We start from the raw sequence: 24,175 nt of genomic DNA, 5'->3' as shown, positions 1-24,175 counted from the left end.
GTGATGGTGGCCCTTCAATAAAAGTTTCTAAACATGAATGGGGAAAGCCACTAAAATAAGAACAGGGATGGTTTACAAGAAATATTGGGAGACTTCGATTTATGCCAAATACTAAGGAGATTATTTATTATAGTCCGAATGACAAAAAGAAAATAAATTGGCAAGTAGCATGCGCTCCAAGTTAATTTACTATTTATTATATAAAGGCATCAATGTTTTGGTTCTGTCTAGAACCTTTGTCAAGATGCAAAACCAGAATAAAAAGCGCTTATTCTGGTATACGTCGTATATGTTGATGAAATTAACTTGGAGTGCGTGCTACTTCCAATTTCTTTTATACATTCCAATTTAAGCACAGCACTCAGAATAAGTGAAGGAGAGCGTGTGTGGACTTAATTGGTTAAATAAATATATATATATATATATATATATACACATATATATATATATATATACACATATATATATATATATATATATATATATATATATATATATATATATATATATATATATATATATATATATATATATATATATATATATATATATATATATATATATATATATATATATATATATATAAATTGGCTGCTATACTTTTCCCATTGCAGCAACTAACTAAATCTTACCCTGGGATGCTAGAGAAACAGTGCCCTCAGGTGGCCAAACTGTCAGCATCTAAATAAAAAAATCATTTTTTTACAGATGATTATTCTAGCTTCAGTGTCCCTTGTGGCATAAAATCATGGAAAAAAATATGATCATTCTCATGATTTTTACCTGTTGTAAAACTACAATTGCCATCAAGCCCAACCTTCTTCTTTCCAGCTAATTTTACTACAGATTTAGGTATGGGCTGACAATGCTACTGTAGCTTACAAAAGGCCAACATTTTCAGCAAGCAAGCAAAAATAAGGTGTTTAAAAAAACCTTTTCAATGATATAAGCATAGCATAAGAATGTTTGAAGTGTACCTGTGTACGGGACAGATACCTCCTTCTCCTGACAGCAGCACAAAAGAAAGAAGAGGTTGTAAGCGAGAGAAAGAAAAAGAGAAGGAAGTATAGAAAAAAAGTAACTAGAGCAAGGTTAAGACAGCATATCTAGAAAGCGGAAATACACTTATAAGAGTCACAAACCATGCAAACGTCTTCCACAGTTTAGAACAACAGACTAAAACATGGGCAGTTTGCTTTTATAAAATGTATCATTTTCAAAATGCATATGACAAACTTTTTTAAAGGAGAAGGAAAGTCTGTTTGCACTTGGGGGTACCAAATGTTGGCACATGTGAGCACCACAAAGAGATCTTCTTCCTGATTCCTCTTTCTTCACGCGGTTGCGCATTTGCTGTAGAACGAAAAGCCGAACTTTAACTATAAAGTTGGCTATTTCGTTCTAATGTGCATGCTTTGCCTGGGGAAATATGAAGAAAAAAGAAGCTGGAAGAAGATCTCTCCGTGGTGCTCGCTAGAAAAACCCATGGCTAGTGCAGTTTTCTGCCGATAGGAGCAACGGCCCGAGGTTTCAGGTAAGTCAATACAATATATATATATTCCAGAGTGCTTCATAGAAACTATACATCATCCTTATTAATAGCTTCAATAAACCAGTGATTCCCAAAACGTGGGGCTGGTCCCTCTGATGAAAGAGAGAGCTTGGAGCAGCGGAAGAGGGGGCCCAGGCATTTGCTCTCATAATTAGGGTGAGATCTGATGTAAATAATTGCTCTCTTAAATATTCTTGACATTAATATTTACCTATTTCTGTATTCATTTCATGATCAAAGAAGGGCCATGATCAGAGGTTGGAACTTCAGTGGGTTCCTGGCCAAAAGATGGACCTTCAAGTGGGGCTGGAACTGAAAAGTTTTACAACCACCATTCTGAACTATTAAAATAGATGCATTCCTAAGCAGTATCAGAGACTTGGCAAAATCGAATGCATCCATTCTGAACTGCTCTGTGAAAGACCTGAGTAAAGCTTGATGAGCGTGCTCAGTAAGGACCAAAGCTGCTGAGCACTATCAAATAATGCAGAGGTGCTCTTTACATGTAGTGGGTTGTTGAACAGTAACATCAAAAAATTAAAGTGTTTTAAAGTAATACAAATATAATGCAGTGTTGACCTGCACAGGTAAAACTGCTGTGTTTGCTTCAGAAACACTACTATTGTTTATATAAATAAACTGCTGTGTAGAAATGGGGGCAGCCATTCAAAGTAGAAAAGGCTCAGGTTACAGAACAGATAGCAGATAAGCTCTGTAGAACATAATGTTGTTATCTGTTATCCACTATTTAACCTGTGCCATATAACCTTTTTTAAGTTTTTCGCCATTGCTACACAGCAGCTTGTTTTTAAGAACTATAGTAGTGTTTCTGAAGCAAATAGATCAGTTTTACCAGTACAGGGCAACAGTATATGATACACTTTCATTTTTTGGTGTTACTGTTCCTTTAAGCAAACTGAAGGTCAAGAAAGAGCCTCCAATTAGCCAGTCCTGTAATAAATTTTAAACAGTGAACATTCTGTCTTTCTGAGTTGTAATTGGGAAGCTTTACAAACAAAACAAATACATTTTTTCATGCAAAAGATACATTTTACAAAAAAAGTCAATACAAAATAGAGAACCTAAGTAATTTCAAAAAGTCATTATTTGTGTTATGTTATTTGACAACAATATTTTTTAGAAATGTGACCGCCCCTTTAACCACATTAGTGAGTACCCTAAATCTTAGGTACCATTGCAGAAAGTGAGCCTGCTAAAGAGATACTCTTGTATGAAAATTAGCTTGCACAATAGTGTATGTCTTGGCAGAACATGGTTAAAATGCAAGTTTAGAAGACCTTGGACCTTTTTGCTTAAAGGAGAAACAAACCCTTAATAAAAAAAAACCTACCCTACATAGACCCTTCCTCCTCCCCCCCAGCCTAGCTGCCGCACCAGGCAAATGCCCCTAACTCTTTACTTACCCCTCCGTGCAGAACATATTTTTCTCTTCGGTAATCTTCGGAAAGAGACCAGCGAAGCGATGCATGCATAGTTGGAGAAATGATCTATTTCGCAAAACAACTGCTCATGTGCTGAAACTCACTAAAATTGCTGAAGCATCGGTCTCATTCCGAGGGGTGAGTAAAGGGGGTAGCAGCTAGGCTGGGGGGAGGGGGGTCTATGCAGGTTAGGGGGTAGGGTTTTTTTATTAAGGATTTGTTTCTCTTTTTAATCCCCACTCCCTGTTTTTTTATATTGTTACCAAAGCATTAAAAGAGAAAGGATAGCTGCATTCTTTGTAAAGGTATGGGACCTGTTAAACAGCTTCATACCTTAAACCAATTAGGCTGGTTTTGCTTCCAATAAGGATTAATTTTATCTTATGGACAAGCTACTGCTTTATTATTACAGAGAAAAAGGAAATCATTTTTAAAAAAATTGGATTATTTCATTATAATGGAGACTATGGGAGACAGTCATTCTGTAATTCAGAGCTTTCTGGATAACGGGTTTCCGGATAACAGATCCCCTACCTGTATTAAAAATCTATCAAGCTGTTGTAAATGTATGCAATAACAGCATAAGTGTTTTTTCCTACAAGAGCAAATTAAGATTTCCGTATATATGTCCCTTGAAGTAAGAAGTCACTAGAAATAAAGGCAAAGAGGACATTTATAACTTTGAGACATAATAAGAAAATTAGAGAAGGGAACAGAAAATAAGTAAAGAGTGAAAAATACAAGCAGTGAAGTTATTTTTAATGAATTAAAATTGAAGACTTTTGCACACTTTTAGTCAGTATTCGAAGATAATATTTTGAAAGTTTACATAGCCAAGGCCTTAGCTGAGATCATTAATAGCTGTTAAGAGTTTCTGCCAGATCCAATTTCTTCAGCTTGCTGTTGGTCTTACGCAAAGCAAAGGATTCTGGGATGGACAACATTGAAAGCTGTAGCCCACTCTAAATCATCTCAGGGTAGCTCAGAAAGCATAGGTCTTTGGGGGCAGCACACGGGGAGGTACCTGAACAAATTCCTCCAAATCCCCATTAAACAGTTTGTGGTTATACTGGGATGTCGGATGCTGCCTTTTCACTCGCAGAGACTTACTGGTGCTGGACTGCTGCCTGAAATCAACCGTGTGATAAACAATTGACACCACACACACACACACACACAAAATCCAGTTCCACTGCAGCATTGTTAAATAAAATCACAAACCTTAGAACATTTCTACTTTTGTCTGAAAGCTTACATGTACGCTTATAGCCATTCAGTTACTGTGAGCAATAATTACCAAAATACAGTGGGTTCACAAATTTGAAGGTGACTGTACATGAATCCTAAAATATGGAAATACTTACAGGAAATTTTTGAAAAACCAAAAGGTTCCACCTATTCCTATAATGCTCTTCTTATATAAGTGAGCGTATTGTAGCATATACAGCATTACATGCCTAGAAAGATCTGTAGTTATTTCTAATAATTTCCAATTACTCAGGTGGACCAAGGAAAAACAGAGGGAAAGGTTGGAATAAACAAAAAAAAAATCCTTGCCCGTGTACCAAAAATATGTATATCCCTATTTGTAAATGACACAACATGCTCTTCTCAAACCATATTTTGGTTCTAGAATTAACTGAACAAGGCACTACATAAAACAGAAAATGCTCTCCTGAGTATTTAACTGTAAACTTCTGGCGTAGTGCCAACTTTGGCTCTAATCACTGCACGACCACGGTCTAAGGTCTAATCTAATTAGAAGTCTCCTCAATGACCCTTGTGAGTGGCTGCCCCATGGCAACACAGCAGCTTGTATATATAGACTATAGTAGTCTTTCTGAAGCAAACACATTTTTATCAGTGCAGGACAAAAGTACATTATATTTAAAATTTTAAGAAACTGTAATTTTTTGCTGTTCCTTTAAGATCAACAGCATGCCCTGTTTTCGGGAATACACCGGGTGATGAGTTAGGGGTTGTTCACCTTCCAAATACTTTTTTCAGTTTAATTGTTTATGGTGAACAATCTGAAAACAAAGACTTTTTTCAATTACTTTCCGCCTTTTATTTTTTACCGGTTTCCCAAAATGTAATTTTAAAGTTTAGGGGCAGATTTATCAAAATGTGAGAGTAGAACTCACCACAGAAAAACTCATTCACTTTCTATTCATTCCTATGGGGTTTCTAAAAGCATAGTTAGGAAATGGTGACCTCCGTTTACAAATATGATTCTAAAAATCCCATACGAATGAATAAAAAGTGAGTGGGTTTTTCTTTGGTGAGATAAATCTGCCCCGATTAATGTTCCTTTGATCTGGTTTCACAAGCTAGTGATCCTGGAGCATTCTGAACTGTTACAATTTGCTACATTTAGGGGGTTATTTATTAAAGTCCAAATGCTAAATACTCAAACAATTCGAGTTTTTTTTACTATAAAATATAAACTTTTAGTGGAATATAATTGTTTGCAATTTGAAGATATTATTGTCTGCGCTGGGATTCGTACAATAATTTGCAAAATTTGGGGATTTTCTGGCAATTCCACAAAAAATTTGGACTTTATGGACGTCATATCCGAAATATTCTGACTTTTAGCCAGACAATCTGAAAAAGTCATGGTTTTCGTGCAACAGTTTTTCCTGATGCGATTTTTCCAATTTTTTTTATATTGATAAATAAGGGCAAATCGTGGATTTTAGTTTCTAATCAGACTTTTTTTTATTTAAAACATCAGAAAAATTAGGATTTTGATAAATAATCCTGAGTTGATACAATTATGTTCAACTAAATGTATCAATTTAAAACAGTTAAAGAGTCGGTGACCCTAACTCCCAGAGCTTCTTTAGAAGGTGAAAATGAAACTTTACACTTCAATATTATGCTCAGAAATAGAAAATAGAAAATAATTGGAAAAAGTATTTATTTCTGGTGAACAATCGGAAAGCAACTGAACTGAAAAAGTGTTTGAAGTTGAACAACCCCTTTAACCTTACAAGCAAAGAAATTTTATCGGCAAGGAAATGCGTAAGTTTGCATTTTCATGTAGAAATCAGCTCAGTGTAACTCCACATGGGCCAACATGTGCCTGCCAATGGGGCTGCACAAAATAGCAAATTACTTTGAATCTGCTTTTCTCCGCCCGTGTACAAAACACTTATGAAATTAGTGTAGAGTCTGTGAACCCCGCCCCCAGACCTGACCTAGGGAGACATGAGAAGGTGAAAAATTAAACTTTACATTTCAACATTTGAAAAATGGTCAAAAATACAAAATAGAGTGCAAATGAAAAACATTCTTTTCTATATATCTGAAAACAACTGCAAAGAAAAAGTATTTTGGTGTACAACCCCTTTAAGTCTTTAAGTGATTATTCAACAATAAATGAAACCAATCCGATTGTTTGCCACCAATATGGATTCATGTAGCTCAGTCCATGGCTGAAAACTATATAAAGTCCAGAAAGAATCCTTAACTAATCAATTAAAACCAAAGGGATTCCATAGTATATGCATCCCTGTGGTGAGTTATTAATAAACAACACCAAGCTGGACCACTCCTGAACTTGCATACAAATATGGAAAGCTTTGATCATGTCCTGCCTTGATGATGCCTTGATCCACATCTCTTACACAGTGATTTTTTATGTAAGAAATATATGAGAAATATATGAAATATACGAGTGACCCATATTCCTATGAAATATTCCACTTCAATTATATTACAGGTATGGAACCTGCTATCCAGAATGCTCGGGATCTGGGGTTTTCCAGATAAGGAATTTTTCTGTAATTTGGATCTTCATTGTTTAAGTCTATTAGAAAATCATGTAAACATTAAATAAACCCAATAGGCTGGTCTTTGATTCTAATCAAGGATTAAGTATATCTTCGTTTTGATCAAGTACAAGGTACTGTATTATTACAGAGAAAAAGGAAAATTGGATTATTTGGATAAAATGTAGTGTATGGGAGACGACTTTTCCGAAATTCAGAGCTTTCTGGATATCGGATTTCTGGATAACAAATCCAGAAACCTGGGGTTTTTCAAATAATTAATTTTTCTGTAATTTGGATCTTCATACATTTAGTCTACTAGAAAATCAAGTAAACATTAAGGGGCAAATTTACTTAAGGTATAATATCGAGGGTTAATTAACCCTCGATATTCGACTGTCTAAGTTAAATCCTTCGACTTCGAATATTGAAGTCGAAGGATTTAGCGCTACTCGTTCGTTCAATCGAACGATGAAATCCTTCGAATCGTTCGATTGGAAGGAATTTAATCCATCGATCGAACGATTTTTCTTCGACCAAAAAGACCAAAAAAAGATTGCTAAGCCTATGGGGACCTAAGATTATATCTTAGTTTGGATCAAGTACAAGCTATTGTTTTATTATTAAAGAGAAAAAAGCAAATCATTTTTAAAAATTCTGATAATTTGAAGACTGTTTATGTTTCTTATACCCTCCCTACCACACACATGCTGTGCAGCAGAGGCAAATACATACCCAGAAATATTACTGTCCATTACAGCAGCTGGGGAGAAAAAAGAAATACATTAGTCAGAGAAGATGAATTTTGTTTTTCAATGTCTCCACATTCATTTTCTTTTTAATTTTTGCATTATTGCATCACTGCCTGTAGTCCTGATAAAATCATTATATAAGTGCCTACAGTCAATTCAAATAAATTTCTTGTTTTTTAATAAAACTGGTTCATATATTTTATTTTAGGAATCCTCAGAAATGCCTTTCATTCTTCTGATACTGAACAAAGATAACTTCAAAGTAGGGATGCACCGAATCCACTATTTTGGATTTGGCCGAACCCCCAAATCGTTAGCAAAATATTCGACCGAATACCGAACCGAATCCTAATTTGCATATGCAAATTAAGGGTGGGAAGGGAAAAACATTTTTACTTCCTTGTTTTGTAACATAAAGTCACACGATTTCCCTCCCGCCCCTAATTTGCATATGCAAATTAGGATTCGGATTTCGAGGGGTCAGTGACCCCCAGTTGAAAGCTGGAAAGTTAGTAGAATAAGACAAATAAGTAAAAAAACGATAAAATTAAAAAAGTAAATAAAAACAATTGCAAATTGCAGATAGGATACAGAAAGTTAACTTGAAGGTGAACCACCGATATGAAGAATGTGCGTGTACGGTGGGATATGAGCCAAATGATTTCGGCTTGGATAGCACTTGGATAACATTGGCTCATTGATCAAAGGCAATTTTCTTAATCTGTATTTGTTATTTCTACACAGACTGAATACTGTTGTAAATTAATCTTAACTCCTAGCTGTAAACAATACCATAGTGTGAGAACTGGAATTGGGTTAATGTAATGTTTTAAATAACAGATGATAGGGGTTGCCATATTGTTTGCTATTACTAAAACCTTCTTAATTTAAGTAGTAGAACATTGCACTGTCTTCATTTTTATTATTTGTGTTTTTTTATTTTTAGTCAGCAGCTCTCCAGTTTGCAATTCCAGCAAACTGGTTGCTAGGGTACAAACTGCCTAGCAACCATGCATGCATTTGAATAAGAGTTTGGATTATGAATAGGAGAAGCCTGAATAGAAACATGAGTAATAAAAAGTAGCAATAACAATACATTTGTAGCTTTACAGAACGTGTTCCTTGTTGGAGGTCCCTTGTCTCAATTCAGTAAATTATTGAATTAGAGAGGATGCAGAGAAGGGCAACTAAGCTGGTAAAAGGTATGGAAAATCTTAGCTATGAGGAAAGACTGCCAAAGTGGATTTTGTTCACGCTGGAGAAGAGGCGCTTAAGTGGTGATATGATGACTATGTATAAATTTATAATAGGATCATATAATAATCTCTCTAATGCTTTATTTATCGGTAGGTCCTTCCAGCTGACAAGAGGCCACCCATTCTGATTAGAAGAAAGGAGGTTCCGTCCTATTCAGAAGGGTTTTTTTCACAGTGAGCTGTGAAGATGTGGAATTCTCTCCCTGAATCAGTTGTGCAGGATGATACATTAGATAGCTTTAAAAAGGGGTTATATGGCTTTTTAGCAAAGGAGGGAATACAGGGTTATGAAAGATAGCTCATAGTAGAAATTGATCCAGGGATTGGTCCGATTGAGATCTTGGAGTCAGGAAAGAATGTTTTAACCCATTTGAGGCAAATTGGATAGACTTCAAGTGGGGTTTTTTGCCTTCCTCTGGATCAACTAGCAGTTAGGCAGGTTTTTAACTTGATGGACGTGTGTCTTTTTTCAACCTAACTTACTATGCTACTGTGTAATATGGCATTGTGCAGGTACTGTACCTTCGAGTTTTTATGTTTTTTTATTGAAAACTTTACAACAGAATATGAACATTATTTAGACTAACATTACAATAACATTACACTGATACAGAACCAAATCCCCCCTCCCCCAGTGGTAGTTCTATGCCTGTTTCAGTAACAATCATTATAAGCCAGTGCCTTATTAATCTGATGGTATAAATGCATAAATGCTACAATTAATATGATTTCAGTATTACTACTAATTTGTTGCAACTTTGTTATGACGTGAGAACTGTGACAATTTGGAGGACAAGCATTTGTTTATATGCTGTCTTGAATCTCTTTCCACCTGGTATGTGGGTGTAGGGAAGACAGTCAGCTCTCATAAACACTCAGAAATGCCTAACCGCAAGCTTATAAGTATAGGCTGCCAAGCAACGGAACAGACATCAAAGTAAAGCATGAATTATTAATGAAAAACTGAAAAAAGAAAGATGGAAATACAACCTAGAAGGGAATAAAACTGCACAGATGTCTGTGATTTAGATCTTTAGCTTTCTATGGAAATGACAAATTGCATTAGAATGCATATAGGATTTCTTTAAAGAGCTCAGTCAAATATAACTCAAATAAATTGCCAACAGTGTTAAGCAGCACAAATGTCTAAAAGCTATCACTTATAATTAATAATAGAACAGATGTGAAAATAATTTCCACTAGAGCTCCCAGCATGCCCCAAAAAACCCACACTATTGAGAGTGCTCAGAGATGCAGTTCCCAACACCGAAATTAGCCATATGAGCACAGAAATAGTCAGATAAGTGTCTGATTTTGACCATTCGAATATCTATGGCTTGGTTGGGGGGATTTCAACAGGGTATCCTGCAGTTCTGTTGAATAGCAGCTGACTGGCCATGTCTATAAGGTGCTATTTACACCATATCAGTGGAAGTAAAGAGAAATGCTAATTGTTTGGGCTGTCAGCCCAAATAAACATGTGTATGGCCACTCGTACAATGTTGATAAATGCAAGGTTATGCATTTTGGCAAAAATAATATGAATCCAAGTTATACACTAAATGGCAGTGCGTTGGGAGTTTCCTTATCTGAGAAGGATCTAGGGTTTTTTTGTGAATAACAAGTTGTCTAATTCTGGGCAGTACTGTCTTGCATAAGAAAGGGCATAAACTCAAGGGATGAAAAATATAATTTTGCCACTTTATATGTCCCGGGTAAGGTCTCACCTGAAGTATGCAGTGCAGTTTTGGGCTCCAGTCCTTAAAGGGGTTGTTCATCTTCCAAACATTTTTTCAGTTCAGTTATTTTCAGATTGTTCCCCAGAAATAAAAACTTTCATTTGCTTTATAATGGAAAACAATTAGTTGTTTGTAGGTGAACAACCCCTTTAAGAGGGATATAAATGAGCTGGAGGGAGTGCAGAGATGTGCAACTCAACGGGTTAGAGGGATGGAAGACCAAGTATGAGAGTAGACTGTCAAGGTTGGGGTTGTTTTCTCTGGAAAAAAAGACGCTTGAGAGGGGACATGATTACACTTTACAAGTACAATTGAAGACATTAGAGACAAATAGCAGGGGATCTTTTTACCCATAAAGAGGATCACTGCACCAGATGCCATGTCTTCAGACTAGAGGAAAATAACTTTTATTTGAAGCAGCGTAGTTGGTTTTTCACAGTGCGGGCAGTGAGGTTGTGGAATGAACTGCTGAATGATGTTGTGATGGCTGATTCTGATAATGCCTTTAAGAGTGGTTTGGATGATTTTTTGGACAAACACAATATCCAAGGCTATTGTGATACTAAAATCTATTGTTAGGGTCACATTTACTTAGCTCGAGTGAAGAAATAGAATAAAAAATACTTCGAATTTCGAAGTCTTTTTTTGGCTACTTCGACCATCGAATTGCCTACTTCGACCTTCGACTACGACTTCTACGACCTAAAACCTACCGAGCATCAATGTTAGCCTATGGGGAACTTTTTTTGATCAAAGGAAAATCGTTTAATCAATGGATTAAAATCCTTCGAATCGTATTTCGAACAATTTTTCCTTCGATCGTACGAACGAAGGAAATTCGGTAAATCCTTCGACTTCGATATTTGAAGTCGAAGGATTTTACTTCAACCCTAAGTAAATGTGCCCCTATGTGTATGAGTATATATAGTTTATGTGAGTGTATGGAGTGTATGTATGTATGGATGATGGATTTCATTTGGAGGGGTTGAACTTGATAGAATTTGGTCTTTTTTCAACCCAATCTAACTATGTAACTAACTATGTACAGTATATATCCACTTGGCACAAGGAATGATCAATCAGGTGCCTAACAATCAGGAACAGCAAGTTTGACACCTGAATTTACACAATTTTCACAGGTATTCCTTGGTCCCTTTATCAAGCATTGATATCAATAATGAATTAACTTGCCTTTTTCTATGGCTTCCGTGAGCAGGTCATACTTTGCTTGGAGTTTGCAGATTGTACTTCTTCCAAGTAGATACTTCTGGAATTTCTGCCCAGGTGAAAGAAAGTTGTCAATGCACCATGTTACACATATTTTCTCCTACCATAGTCCTCACTCTTATATCACAGCTACAAATACCATACAATACGACAGAGCAAGCACCACTGATTCTGAGTTTTCTTTGGAAACCCATTTTATGTTTTGGTAACTTCACATCTTTCCCCGGTCTCTCAAATCTGTCTTATTCCCCCTTCCCCATCTCTCAGGTGCATTTTTACAATCTCATTGGTTAATCTTTCCTTTTCTTTTTACTTTCCTCTTGCTCTGTTCTTACTGAAACATAGAAGTTCTCAGTGTCCTGTTGGTTGGCTCTCCTTTTGGCTGTGCTTGTCTTAGTGCTGGTGTCTGATTCTGTGGATTTAAGGGATTCGGTAGACTGGCTGGATTGGAAAACCTCCAACAAGTCAAACTCATCTATTCCGATAAGATCTAACAGGGACTGTAGAGTGGCTTTAAGGGTTTTTTTCACCTGCAAACAAAAAAGGGTGAGAGTATTCAATTGCCAAACAGCATAAGTTATTTGCAGGAGGCAAAATATTAGGGTAACAGAGCCCACAAACAAGCCAATATGATAATGTGGAAAAAATATGAATATGTGGAATTTTTTTTTAAAAAAATCAGATTTTCTTTAGCCTAAACACAGGTGCTATGAATAATCAATGATGTTACACATGAGAAAGGATAATTTTTTTATTAATAATGAAGGTAAATGTGCTGTATTTATAGAGTATGATTCTTTCACTTTGATTTCCTGGCTTCGCGATTTCAGATTTGTGTAAACATCTGCTGTTCTACTACTAATTTCTTATCATAGTTCTTGTGTAGTGCTCTTTATACCAGAATCAAGCAGGGGAAGACCAAAAGGAGTGCTTTGACATTATTGGTGGTGTGGTCAATGCAGAAGTTTTCCATGAATACAGATTAAGGCAGCGGATCCCCAAACTGTGTGTCTGACCCCTAGTGGGAGAACTGAAGCAGTGATGGAGGGGATCAGTCTGAGGATCAGTCATTGTGAGAGTTGAGGCAAACATATTTTCTTTCTTAGATATTCTTGTAACTATAGCTGCTACATCAATGATTCTGAATCTATAACTATGTTATGGACTAAGGGGAACCATGACCAAAGTTTCCACCTCCAAAGAGGTCTTGAACTGAAAAAGTCACTGGGGGGGGATTTGTAACAGGCCGAATCTTTCTTGTCAGACTTTTTAAGACGAAAATAACATTTTTCGAAGAAAAAAACTCTCGATTTCAGGAAGTCCGATGTTGTTAAAAGTCTGATGAAAAAAGTACTCCAACTGCCGAGAACATGTAAAAGTCAATAGAAGAAATCCTGTAAAAGTCAATGGAAGATATCCTATTAACAATTGGAAGATTTTCTGAGTTGCGCTTGGTTTCCGAAAAAATTGTAGCTTTCAGGTGACTTTATGATAAAATCATAGGATACAGGTGCAAGATCCGAAAAAATCGTAGGATTCTGATTTTTTTTTTACGATTTTATTTTGGCTTTTTCCATTTGTGAAAATGTAGTGATAAATGGGGGGGGGGAGTACGTGCGGATTAGGTCGGAGTCGTTTTCAGAAGATAGTGAGAACTTTTTCGGATTTTGACAGAAAAAACCCTGAGTGTCACTCAATGACTGACCACCACACTGATAAACTTTAAACCGCCCCTATAAATATGCCCAAGCCGAAAATATAAAAGCCAGGACTTTCCGTGTGCAGAACGTTACTGCCCACTTTCCTCAGATCAAGCAACAGAAGTAAGCCTAGTCGGCATGAGGGGCATGTATTGGGTCTACTGTCTCAGAATCATCCTTGTACAGTATCAAATGAAACACCCATTGTATGTTACCAGACTCTAAGTAATAATCATGGCTTAAAGCAATACAGATTGCAGTTACATATTTACCAAAAAAGAAAAATTCACTTTTCAACACTATAAATAATTAGGAAAATAATAGGGTGGTACAGGCAAAAAAAAAATCATCAGAAGGGGGAAACAAGTGTTTTAAAGGGGACCCGTCACCCAAAAAAAATTATCCAAATCCTATTTTATCATGTTAGTCAAGCAAAATGAACTTTAATTACTCTGTATAAATTATCTGAATATTGTTTCCATCAGTCTGGGAACTCATAATTATAGCAACCAGGAAGGAGCCATTTTGTGGACATTGTTATTAAGGCAAGCATTGTATCATCTCAGAATCTTGTTTGTGCACCAGGGGACAGGGACCCAATGTCTATCCCCATGCACTGGTTACACAATTAAATCATTAAGAGAGCTGGGGGAATGTAGGGAGAGCGGTGACATCTAGGAAGTGCTGAATGGAAAGTGAAAGTAATTGCTTGCCCCGCCTCTATGCTTAGGCATAGAGGCGGGGTAGGCAATACTTGATTGACAGCTGATATTTTTAAATGAGTTTACAACAGCTATGAATGCTTTAATAAAAAAAAGAAATTGGATTTCATATTTAATTTAAGAAGGACTTTTATTATACAGATTTTTATGTCTGGGTGACGGGTCCACTTTAAGTGTGGTTAAATCAGATAATGATACTCTCATTTGGTGAACACCCCTTTTTGTTGAATTTTACAGTTATATACAGTACTTAACATATCCCTGGTACTAAATACCTCTTCAGTTTCCAGGTGCTCACTCTCCAGTCTGGATTTGATGTGCTGTAACCTAGAGACCAATTCCTGATGTAACAATGGCTCAGACCGAACTTCCGACACCTGTGGAAACAAACGCCATGCCATACATTCCCTTGGTATCTGCAATTAAGCTGGTCCTACTTCTCAAACTGAGAGGCTAGCAAAGCCTCTTCTCCAGTTCAACCTAAAGGAAAAATATACCCCCGAACAATGGTCTCTACAAAAAGATATTGCATAAAAAAGCTCATGTAAATATGTTTCATGTAAATAAACCATTTTCATGATAGTATTCTTTTTTAGTAGATTGTGCCATTGGGTAATCATAAATAGAAAATTGCCATTTTAAAAAATAAGGGCCAACCCGTCTGTTTTGCTGGTAAAATGTTTATTATGGCTGCTTTTGAAGTGAAATATGCCTTACAAAAAAATCCTTTTGCTAACCCTACACTTTCCTGAGAGTGAGGAAAGCGGATTAAAGAATTGACACATTTATCAAAGCTTTTTTGGGGTTTCATGTCCCGAATTCCAATGCTTTTGTCATTCTATTTAATGGTTTTCTCTGTGGTATTACTGTTTATGAGATTCATCACACCTCGACCATGGAAACAGTTCTATTATTCACCACCTAAAACATGCCAAATTAATTTACAAGTCAATGGCAGAGGTCCGTTGACCCATTTGAAGATAGGCTTCCTTAACATTCAAGAGGAAAATTCAATTTGAATTTTGTTCATATTGGAATTGAAGACAAATCCAATTTTCAGGTTGTTCCCATTCTATCGCATTTTAGACAATGATATTTTTTTCATAAATAACCTCTCAGTCGAATTGTGAGTACTTTCGAATTTATTAGTAAAAAAAATTCATATACATTCGAAATTTGACCTTTGATAAATCTGCCCACTAATAATTTGCTAAACCTTGGTTCTATACAGGTATGGGATATGTTATCTAGAAAGCTCTGAAATACAGGAAAGTCATCTCTTGAAGACTCCATTTCTACTTAGCTCATTATAAAGACACATGTAAGTTCATTACTACCTTATTATTGAAAGTCCTTTCTTCTTACCTCATCCCCCTCATGTGGCTGGTATTCAAATTTTGTTGGACGGGAAAATGCTTCACTGTACATCTCAAACAATTTATTCTTGTCTGCCTGAGAATTTAAGTTGTCAACAGCCCCCTCGACGGCCTGGAGACTCTGCTGACGGGACATCTGCACTCTCTCCTCAGCCTGCAGGTAAACTCGCATTGTCTTACTTATAGAAAGATGGAATCCAAGGTCACAGCACTGCCAGGATCAGAGAAAAGTTTATTGTTATTATTAAAAATCAGAAGAAGAATTCCTATACTAAAGAGAAGTGGAGGACACAATGTTCACTTACATCGATGAGGTCATTGATGTCGTGTATAAAGAAGTTCTCAATGTTATTGTTGACAGTGTTCAGGTTTATGAGATATTCATTCCTGGCCTTGGTGCACTTCTGACTGTTCTCCAAATATTTCTTCAACCTCTGATGAAAATATACAGTTTCACAGCCTTTTTAAACTATTGATAGACTTTCCAGAATATTACAGTGTATCTTTAATGTCAGTAGCGTAACTAAAGTGCGCTGGGCCACCCTGCAAAATAAACCTTTAGTGGGGCCCGGCACACTTCTATCCCCATCCTCCCGCCCATTCCTGCCCCACCCATATCCCGCCCGGACTCTGCCTATGTCCCATACCTACTCTGCCCTCGTCCCGGCCCGACTTGTGCCCCCTTCCTCACCGGTAAGAGAGTGTCTGGGGAGGAGGGGGTTTTCTTATTAGCTATAGAGGAAGCAGACCCCAAAGTCTAGGCCCCCCTTTTTTCGAAGCCACTCTGCGACTGCGGGTTCTGATTCCTCTATAGTTACACAACTGCTTATTGTATCACATATCATGATAACCAGTGGAAACCAATTATGATCTTTCTACCTTGCTGACTGCTAAAGATGAGATTTGCTGCTAGTGATTTATTTGCCAATAGCCAGTCACCACAAACATGCCAAAATATAAGGCGTAAACTTTTAGTATGATGCAGAGAGTGATATTCTGAGACAATTTGCATTTGGTTTTAATTTTTTATTATTTGTCGTGTTTGAGTTATTTAGCTTTTTATTCAGCAGCTCTCCAGTTTGCAATTTCAGCAATCTGGTTGCTATGGTACAAATGATCCTAGTAACCATGAATTAATTTGAATGAGAGGGAGGAATATGAATAGGAGAGGCCTGAATAGAAAGATGAGTAATAAAAAGTAGCAATAACAATAAATTTGTAGCCTTATGGGGCATTTGTTTTTTTTTGTTTTTTAGATGGGTCAGTGAATTTGAAAGCTGAAGAAGTCAGAAGTCAGAAGAAGGCAAATAATTCAAAAATTATTACAAAAATGAAGTTGAAAAGCTGCTTAGAATTAGCCTTTATTTCTATACTAAAAATTTAATCAAAGGTGAACCGCCCCTTTAATGGATAATTCACCATCAAATTTCCAAACATTTAGTATAATGTTGAGCGTAATATTTTGAGACAATTTGCAAGTAGTCTTATTTTTTCTTTGTGTTTTAGTTTAGTATAGTTTTTGATCAGCAGTTCTCCAGTTTAGAATTTCATCAGTTACCAGCAGCTATCTGGTTGCTATGGTCCAATTTACCCTAGCAACCAGAGAGGGTTTGCTTAAGAGACTGGAAGATGAATATAAGAGAGTCTGAATAAAAAGATAAATAATACAACTTAACAATAACATTGCAGCTTCACAAAGCGATATTGTTGCTGCCTGAGTCAGTAACCCTGTTTTGAAAATTGGAAAAATGTAGAAGAAGAAAGCAAAACTATAAGAAAGAAAAAATGAAGACCAATTGAAAAGTGCTTAGAATAGGTAATTCTATAATGTACTAAAAGTTAACCCAAATATAAACAACCCCTATAAATCAGGGATGGTTAAAGTGAGGTCATAGCAATTGCAAAACTACAAGCATACCCAGGCAACCAGCAGTACTCCAGTTTAGAATTTCAGCAGTTATCAGCAGCTATCTGGTTGCTAAGGTCCAATTTACCCTAGCAACCAGAGAGGATTTTATTAAGAGACTGGAAGATAAATAAATATAAGAGGGTCGGTATAAATAGATAAATACAATAACATTGCAGCTTTACAAAGCAATGTATTTTTTTTTTTTTGCTGCCTGGGTCAGTAACCTTGTTTTGAAAATTGGAAAAATATAGAAGAAGAAAGCAAAACTATAAGAAATAAAAAAAAAGAAGGCCAATTGAAAAGTGCTAAGAATAGGTAGTTTTTCCACGTATTTTGGAGACCCTTTGCTAGAAATTCTTATAGCATGAATTTTTGGGGAACCTTAGTTGACTGATGCAAGCGACTTGATTCAAATTGGTGGACTATTTCCCATTTGCTATTTCATACCATTGTAGCTAGGGATGTAGCGAACTGCCGATTTGGTGTTCGCGAACGCCGTTCGCGAACACCGGCAAAAAATGCGAACGTTCGCGAACAGTTCGCGAACTTCGAACACCCGCTAAAATCGTTAGATTCGAACGATCGAAGGATTTTAATCGTTCGATCGAACGATTTTCATTCGAATCGAACGATCGAAGCATTCGATCAAATGCTTTTCATTCGATCGAATGCTTACAATCGTTCGAACGAATGGAAATCGTTAGATTTTTAGCGGTCGAAGGAATTCGAAAGGTCGAATGGTCGAACGATTTGTATTCGAATCGAACGCGAACGCAAAATGCGAACGTCGCACGACGTTCGTGAACATTCGGCGGACGCGAACGGTCGAAGTTCGCGCGAACAAGTTCGCCGGCGAACAGTTCACTACATCCCTAATTGTAGCAATAGTCTGCTCCTTTTTGGGTAGGAAGTCCCAAAACTAACTGTAAAAAATGGAAAGATTTAGCAGTTTTTTTTATTAGTTACCTTTTCTACAAGCCTTTCGCTCTTCTTCAGAGAACTCCATCTCTGCCCTCTGTCAGCTACCGGTGAACTTGCCGTATGTTCACCTAATTTGCCTGTGCGTTTTTCGTCCTGCTTCTCAGCCTCCTTCAACTTATGTTCAGCATACATACAGTCACTGTGATGCAACTGGTACGTCTTCATGGCCTTGGGGTAAGACACATATAGGAATTGCCACAGCAAGACACTGGCCAACATATGGGCTGTCTAAACATGTCAGCACAGTATTCCTGGCACAACTTGCACACACACATACTTCTTTTCCCTTCCAAACTACTACAATAATAATAACCATAATAATTAATTAGGAGCAATCAACCTCAAATAGGGCCAAATCTCTGACTCAGGATTGGCCTGAGTAAGAGTAAAAGAAAATGAATGTTTAATTTTTCAACATCCTTTCCCTTCATATTTAGATTTAACCCTGGTGTAACTTTAATATCTATATAATAAGACAGCCTTTTAAAAAAGCCTATGTTTAGTTCCTTAGATAAAAAAACAAAAACAGCATCCATTTATGCATATACACAGGTATATAAAGAATGAGTGTTGTGAGCACACAAATTATGCCATCACACTTGTTTTGAATAAAAGATAAAACCAAACATTGTATAGTAACCCATTAATAAGACACACGAAGGCTGTACGTCACATTCGAATGAACATTGTATAGCCCTGTAATGCTACTCAAGTATTTAGACAGTTCCGATTCACAGCTTTATCTAATGATGATATTGTGAAACTCCAATAATTAACTGAAAAGCCTTCATATATATTAAAATATTAAACATATATTTTTTAAGGTTAATGAAAACTGTATTTCTACCTCCTATACAGTGGTGTAACTAGATATTACTGGGCCCAACAGCAAATTATTTTATTTAGGCCCCCAAATGTCTAGAGGTTGACCTGTTTTACCATTATGTATTGAAATTGTATAAGAATAAGGGCCTGCAGCTGCAGGGTCTGCTTCCTCTATAGTTACACCCCTACTCCTATACTAAAGAACAGTGTTCAGCCGTGTGTTCCCTTCTCCTGTGTTATCTTTTTTTCTTTCAATATTGTTATTCTTACCACTTCGAAGTTTGGTGCATATGCAGAAACTAATCAGACATTTTCATTGCTAATAAGCACTAGGTTGGTCAAAGCTCACTGTAGATACCAGGGGGGTAGTAACCCAACTACAACCACATTTTAAACAGCCTTAATACTGTTGTGTCATTTTCTAAAATAAGAGTCCGCTGGACAAATATGTGTATGTTGACAGGTCTAGATTTGTGGAAAGGTCACAAAGGCCCAGGCTTAGTGTGGTAGAATTTTATGGGGGTGGCATGCCACCCAACCACACCCGCATTGGTTTGGAAACACTTGTAATTTGCAGGAGATACAATAGTTTTCAAATTTCCTGTGCACCAATGCCCAGTACTCCGGACCCGATGCTGAAAATTTGCACATGTGCACAAAGCAAGGGAAGGGGACGGGTTGATGAACAGCAGCCAGCCTAGGGGTGCCTACTACATAAATCCAAGTCTGTATATTGAGGTTCCATGTAAAAGCAATGGCTGCCGGAATGTGGACTATTTTTAGATTATGTACAGTAAGGATACTGCCTAAAGGTGGCAAGCAGATTTCAGATGCAGATTCAAGTTCTTTAGACCCATTTGGCAGCCCCCCCATTTCTGGGGCCTTCCAATGGGATTCCCCGACTCATATCTGGGCAAAAATCGTCCAGATATTGATCAGGCAGGGTTAATTTTCCCCGCAATGGAGGACCACATCGGCTAGTTGGTGTGGTCCTCGTCCCATCAGCCCCCATTGCCATAGTTGTAATCTGATTGTTTGTCCCTAAGGCAGACAGATCAGTTTAGCCCGATATTGCCCTGCCTTTGGTGAGTATATCCCAAGAAAGATCCGCTCATTTGGTGATATCACCAAACAAGCAAATCTTATTGTGTATGGCCACCATTAGCCTTTTAAAACTGAAGACTTTTGACATCTTGCATTCTTATTAGCTAGTTAATTAATGATTTGCAGAGCCGGGCCAACCCTAGACAACCTGGCCAGCCACGGCGCCGCCTGAGTGCGCACTCGAGGGTGTATGCGCAAAATGATGTAAGCGCATGCGCTGAAGCGAAGAGAGATGGGACCGGTCATGGGGTAGGCGACAGAGCAGGTACGTGCCTGGCGCCCCCCCACCAGCTTTGCGCCCCAGGCACGTGCTTACTCTGCCTACCCCTTGTGCCTAATGGTTTGTTTCTGTTCTTAAAAAAATATAGTATCAGCCTTAAGTGTAAGGAAAATATCACTGAAAAACATAGCAAGGAGTAAAAAGTGCAAATCAATACTCACCCCCTGTAACTCTGAAACTAACTTTAGCAAATCCTCCTGTTGTTGCAAACCTACTTCCTTACTCTGCAAAGACAGAAAATATAGAGTTAAATAGGTTACATATATATATGCAAAAGGATAGAAAGGCGGCACTCCGGTTAAAAAGTCTATGATTAAGGGAGTTGCTCCCGAAACACATCAGGTGATGTTGCTTTGTGACCTGTTGCAATAAACCACCTTATTTTTAACCAGAGTGCTGCTTTTCTATCCTTTTGCATACCTGATTAAAGTGTATGTAATTGGTACCTGTATGTAATTGGTACCTGAGCACCCGTTACATCTAAATGGAGCTGCACTAATTTAAACACACAGGGGGTAAGTCTGGAGTGAACTAGGAACCCCCAATACATTGCTGAAAATGTGCAAGGCAGCTATATTAAGCATGTGTGTTGAAAGCAGCTAGTGTCGGACTGTCCCACCGGGATACCAGGAAAACTCCCGTGGGCCCAGGTGTCAGTGGGCCCTCATGCTGATAAACATTTGGCCTATTTCAACAAAGAGGCTAAATAAATTGAATAATAGATTATAGTATGTAAAGAAAAAAAGTCTAGGAGAGGTTGAGTGAGGAGAGGAAGAATAATAGTACTGAGAGTGGGCCCCTGGTCTAAGGTTTTTGGGTGGGCCCCTGGTGTCACAGTCTGACACTGAAAGCAGCCCTTCCTGTTGTTAGAACACATCACATTTCAGTGGTTATTACTAAATGTGTTTAATTTTGTGCATGAAACATTAGTTGTATGCAGCATAGAGTATGTGAAAAACAAACAGAATTTAAATTTTCAGTTGCATTAAAAAAGTTATTTTGTGTGCTGCGCCCACACTATTTTATATTATCTATAGCAGGAAACATTTTAAGACATGATCTAGGCTTTTGTCTTCATTTTAATTTCCTTAAACAACATATGGCCACAAGATTCCATGTGTACTATTGCCCAACCTCTACATTTGCAAATAAATAGTTACATAGTAACACAGTAAGTAAGGTTGAAAAAAGACACACGTCCACCAAGTTCAACCTTTTAGTTTTTTTTTTTTAATCTGCCTAACTGCTAGTTGATCCAGAGGGAGGCAAAAAACCCATCTGAAACCTCTCCAATTTGCCTCAGAGGGGGAAAAAATTCCTTCCTGAAAATTGTAATCAGACTAGGGTCAACTTGTACTATGAGCTATCTCCCTATATTCCCTAACTTGCTGAAAAGTAATCCAACCCCTTCTTAAAGCGATCTAATGTATCAGCCATTACAACTGATTCAGGGAGAGAATTCCACACAGCTCTCACTGTAAAAAACCCCTTCCGAATATTTAGGCGGAACCTCTTTTTTTCTAATCGGAATGGGTGACCTTGTATCAGCTGGAAAGACCTACTGGTAAATAAAGCATTAGAGAGATTATTATATGACCCCTGTATATATTTATACATATTTATCATATCTCCCCTTAAGCATCTCTTCTCCAGCGTGAACATCCCCAATTTGGCCAGTCTTTCCTCATAGTTAAGATTTTCATACCTTTTACCAGCTTAGTTGCCCGTCTCTATACCCTCTCTAATACAATAATGTCCTGTTTGAGTGATGAAGACCAAAACTGTACGGCATAATCTATATAGTGCCTTACAAGTGTTCTATAAAGTGGAAGAACCCCCTCCTCCGGTGACTCTATGCCCCTTTTAATACAGCTCAAGACCTTATTTGCCCTTGATGCTGCTGACTGGCATTGCTTGCTACAGCCCAGTTTATCATCTACAAGGACTCCAAGATCCTTTTCCATAATGGATTTGTCTAGTGCAGTCCCATTAAGGGTATAAGTGGCTTGGATATTTTTACATCCCAGGTGCATGACTTTACATTTATCAACATTGAATCTCATTTGCCACTTAGCTGCCCTGATTGCCAGTTTGTCAAGATCGTGTTGCAAGGATGCCACATCCTGGATGGAATTAATTGGGCTGGATAGTTTTGTGTCATCTGCAAACACTGATACTTTACTTACAATACCCTCCTCTAAGTCATTAATAAACAAGTTGAATAAAAGTGGACCCAATACCGAGCCCTGAGGGACCCCACTAAGAACCTTACTCCAAGTAGAGAATGTACCATTAACAACCACCCTCTGTACCCGATCCTGTAGCCAGTTTCCTTTCCATGTGCAAATGACTTCATTAAGCCCAACAGACCTTAGTTTAGAAAGCAGTCGTTTGTGGGGCACGGTATCAAACGCTTTGGCAAAATCCAAATTGATCACATCTACTGCCCCCCCCCCCACATTTACAAATGCACCTTCAATAATAGGTTTTTAATAGAGACCACTGAGAACACATATTCAGCCAATGTATTCATGCAATGTATAATATGGTCCAATTATGCTGCTGCACTTCCAAATGATTACCAAAGCACAGGGGCTATTGTAGGATGAGCCGCCCTGAGGCAGCTCCTGCCAAGTGGCCTGACTTTTATATGTATTCTTCAACTTAACTTAGGTAGCAAAGTAAAACAAAGTTAACATGAAAACAAAGATCAAATGCCATCTGTCTTCGATTGTCATTGCCTGTATAATAGTAAGGGTTCACCATAAGGTCGTCTTGCCTTTTAAACCTCAAGAACAGCATTAGAAAATAGCTCATGTGCACAAATTTTAGGGCTACTTTAATTAAAGGGGCTAAATTGCATAGGTACAGTTTAATTTTTTAGCTTATCACAGACTGATCAAAACTAATTGCTGTGGATAACTTGTTGAGTAGAGTGCTCTCATTGTGCTTTACATCTATGCATGTGGACAGCTGTGGTCTGCCAGCATTCCAAACCTTACATGGTGGGTACAAGATGTGCCTGCATCCACGTATTTACCAAAAATGTCTAGAGGTTGACTTATTTTAACAGGATTTATTTAAAATATATATGATTAAGGGACTCGTGGGGGCCCCTATACCTCCCCCCCGCCTCTATAGTTAAGCCCCGGGTGAAAGTTCACGCTTTGATAAATACGCCTTTGAAAATGCCATAGAAATGAAAGAGGCGGTATTTCCCTCTAGCAGACTGGGTGATCTCTCACTTCACTCTTTGATAAATATACTCCAGTGAGAACTAAACCCTAACAATGAATATAGCTAGAAATGCCATATTTTATATAGTGAACTTATTGAACCAGTCTAGTCCACTTCAGTATCTCTATAGTATCAATGATCAAGGCCTTCAAATTCATTAGGTGTGTCAGTGACAAGCACATGCTCAGTGGCCTATGAGCAGCTGTTGAGAAGCTAAGCTTAGAGGTCTTTACAAATAATCAAGCAGAAAATGAGATTGACCCATCATATACGCGGATGTTACAGGAATGTTTATTA

General features: G+C 37.5%; 1 protein-coding gene across 4 annotated transcripts in view; it reads right to left on the bottom strand.

The window, feature by feature from the left end:
• arhgap4.S (Rho GTPase activating protein 4 S homeolog) overlaps positions 1–24,175 on the bottom strand; it is an 87,872-nt gene that overhangs the window by 20,472 nt on the left and 43,225 nt on the right. For 3 of the 4 annotated variants that reach the window (XM_041575218.1, XM_041575217.1, XM_041575219.1), the window contains exons 4-12: positions 20,803–20,865; positions 18,418–18,600; positions 15,848–15,976; positions 15,532–15,753; positions 14,442–14,543; positions 12,080–12,274; positions 11,709–11,793; positions 7,506–7,533; positions 4,019–4,121 (exon numbers count right to left, since the gene is read on the bottom strand). In XM_041575218.1, the coding sequence (XP_041431152.1) occupies positions 4,019–4,121; positions 7,506–7,533; positions 11,709–11,793; positions 12,080–12,274; positions 14,442–14,543; positions 15,532–15,753; positions 15,848–15,976; positions 18,418–18,600; positions 20,803–20,865 (1,110 nt within the window). Of the gene's footprint in view, positions 1–977; positions 1,006–4,018; positions 4,122–7,505; positions 7,534–11,708; positions 11,794–12,079; positions 12,275–14,441; positions 14,544–15,531; positions 15,754–15,847; positions 15,977–18,417; positions 18,601–20,802; positions 20,866–24,175 lie in introns of all 4 variants that reach the window. The other variant, XM_041575220.1, reaches the window with a different exon arrangement.

This window comes from Xenopus laevis, chromosome 8S (genome assembly GCF_017654675.1).
Source record: "Xenopus laevis strain J_2021 chromosome 8S, Xenopus_laevis_v10.1, whole genome shotgun sequence".
Taxonomy (NCBI): Eukaryota; Metazoa; Chordata; class Amphibia; order Anura; family Pipidae; genus Xenopus; species Xenopus laevis.
Note: the sequence above shows the minus strand (reverse complement) of the source record. Positions and strands in the feature narration are given on the sequence as shown.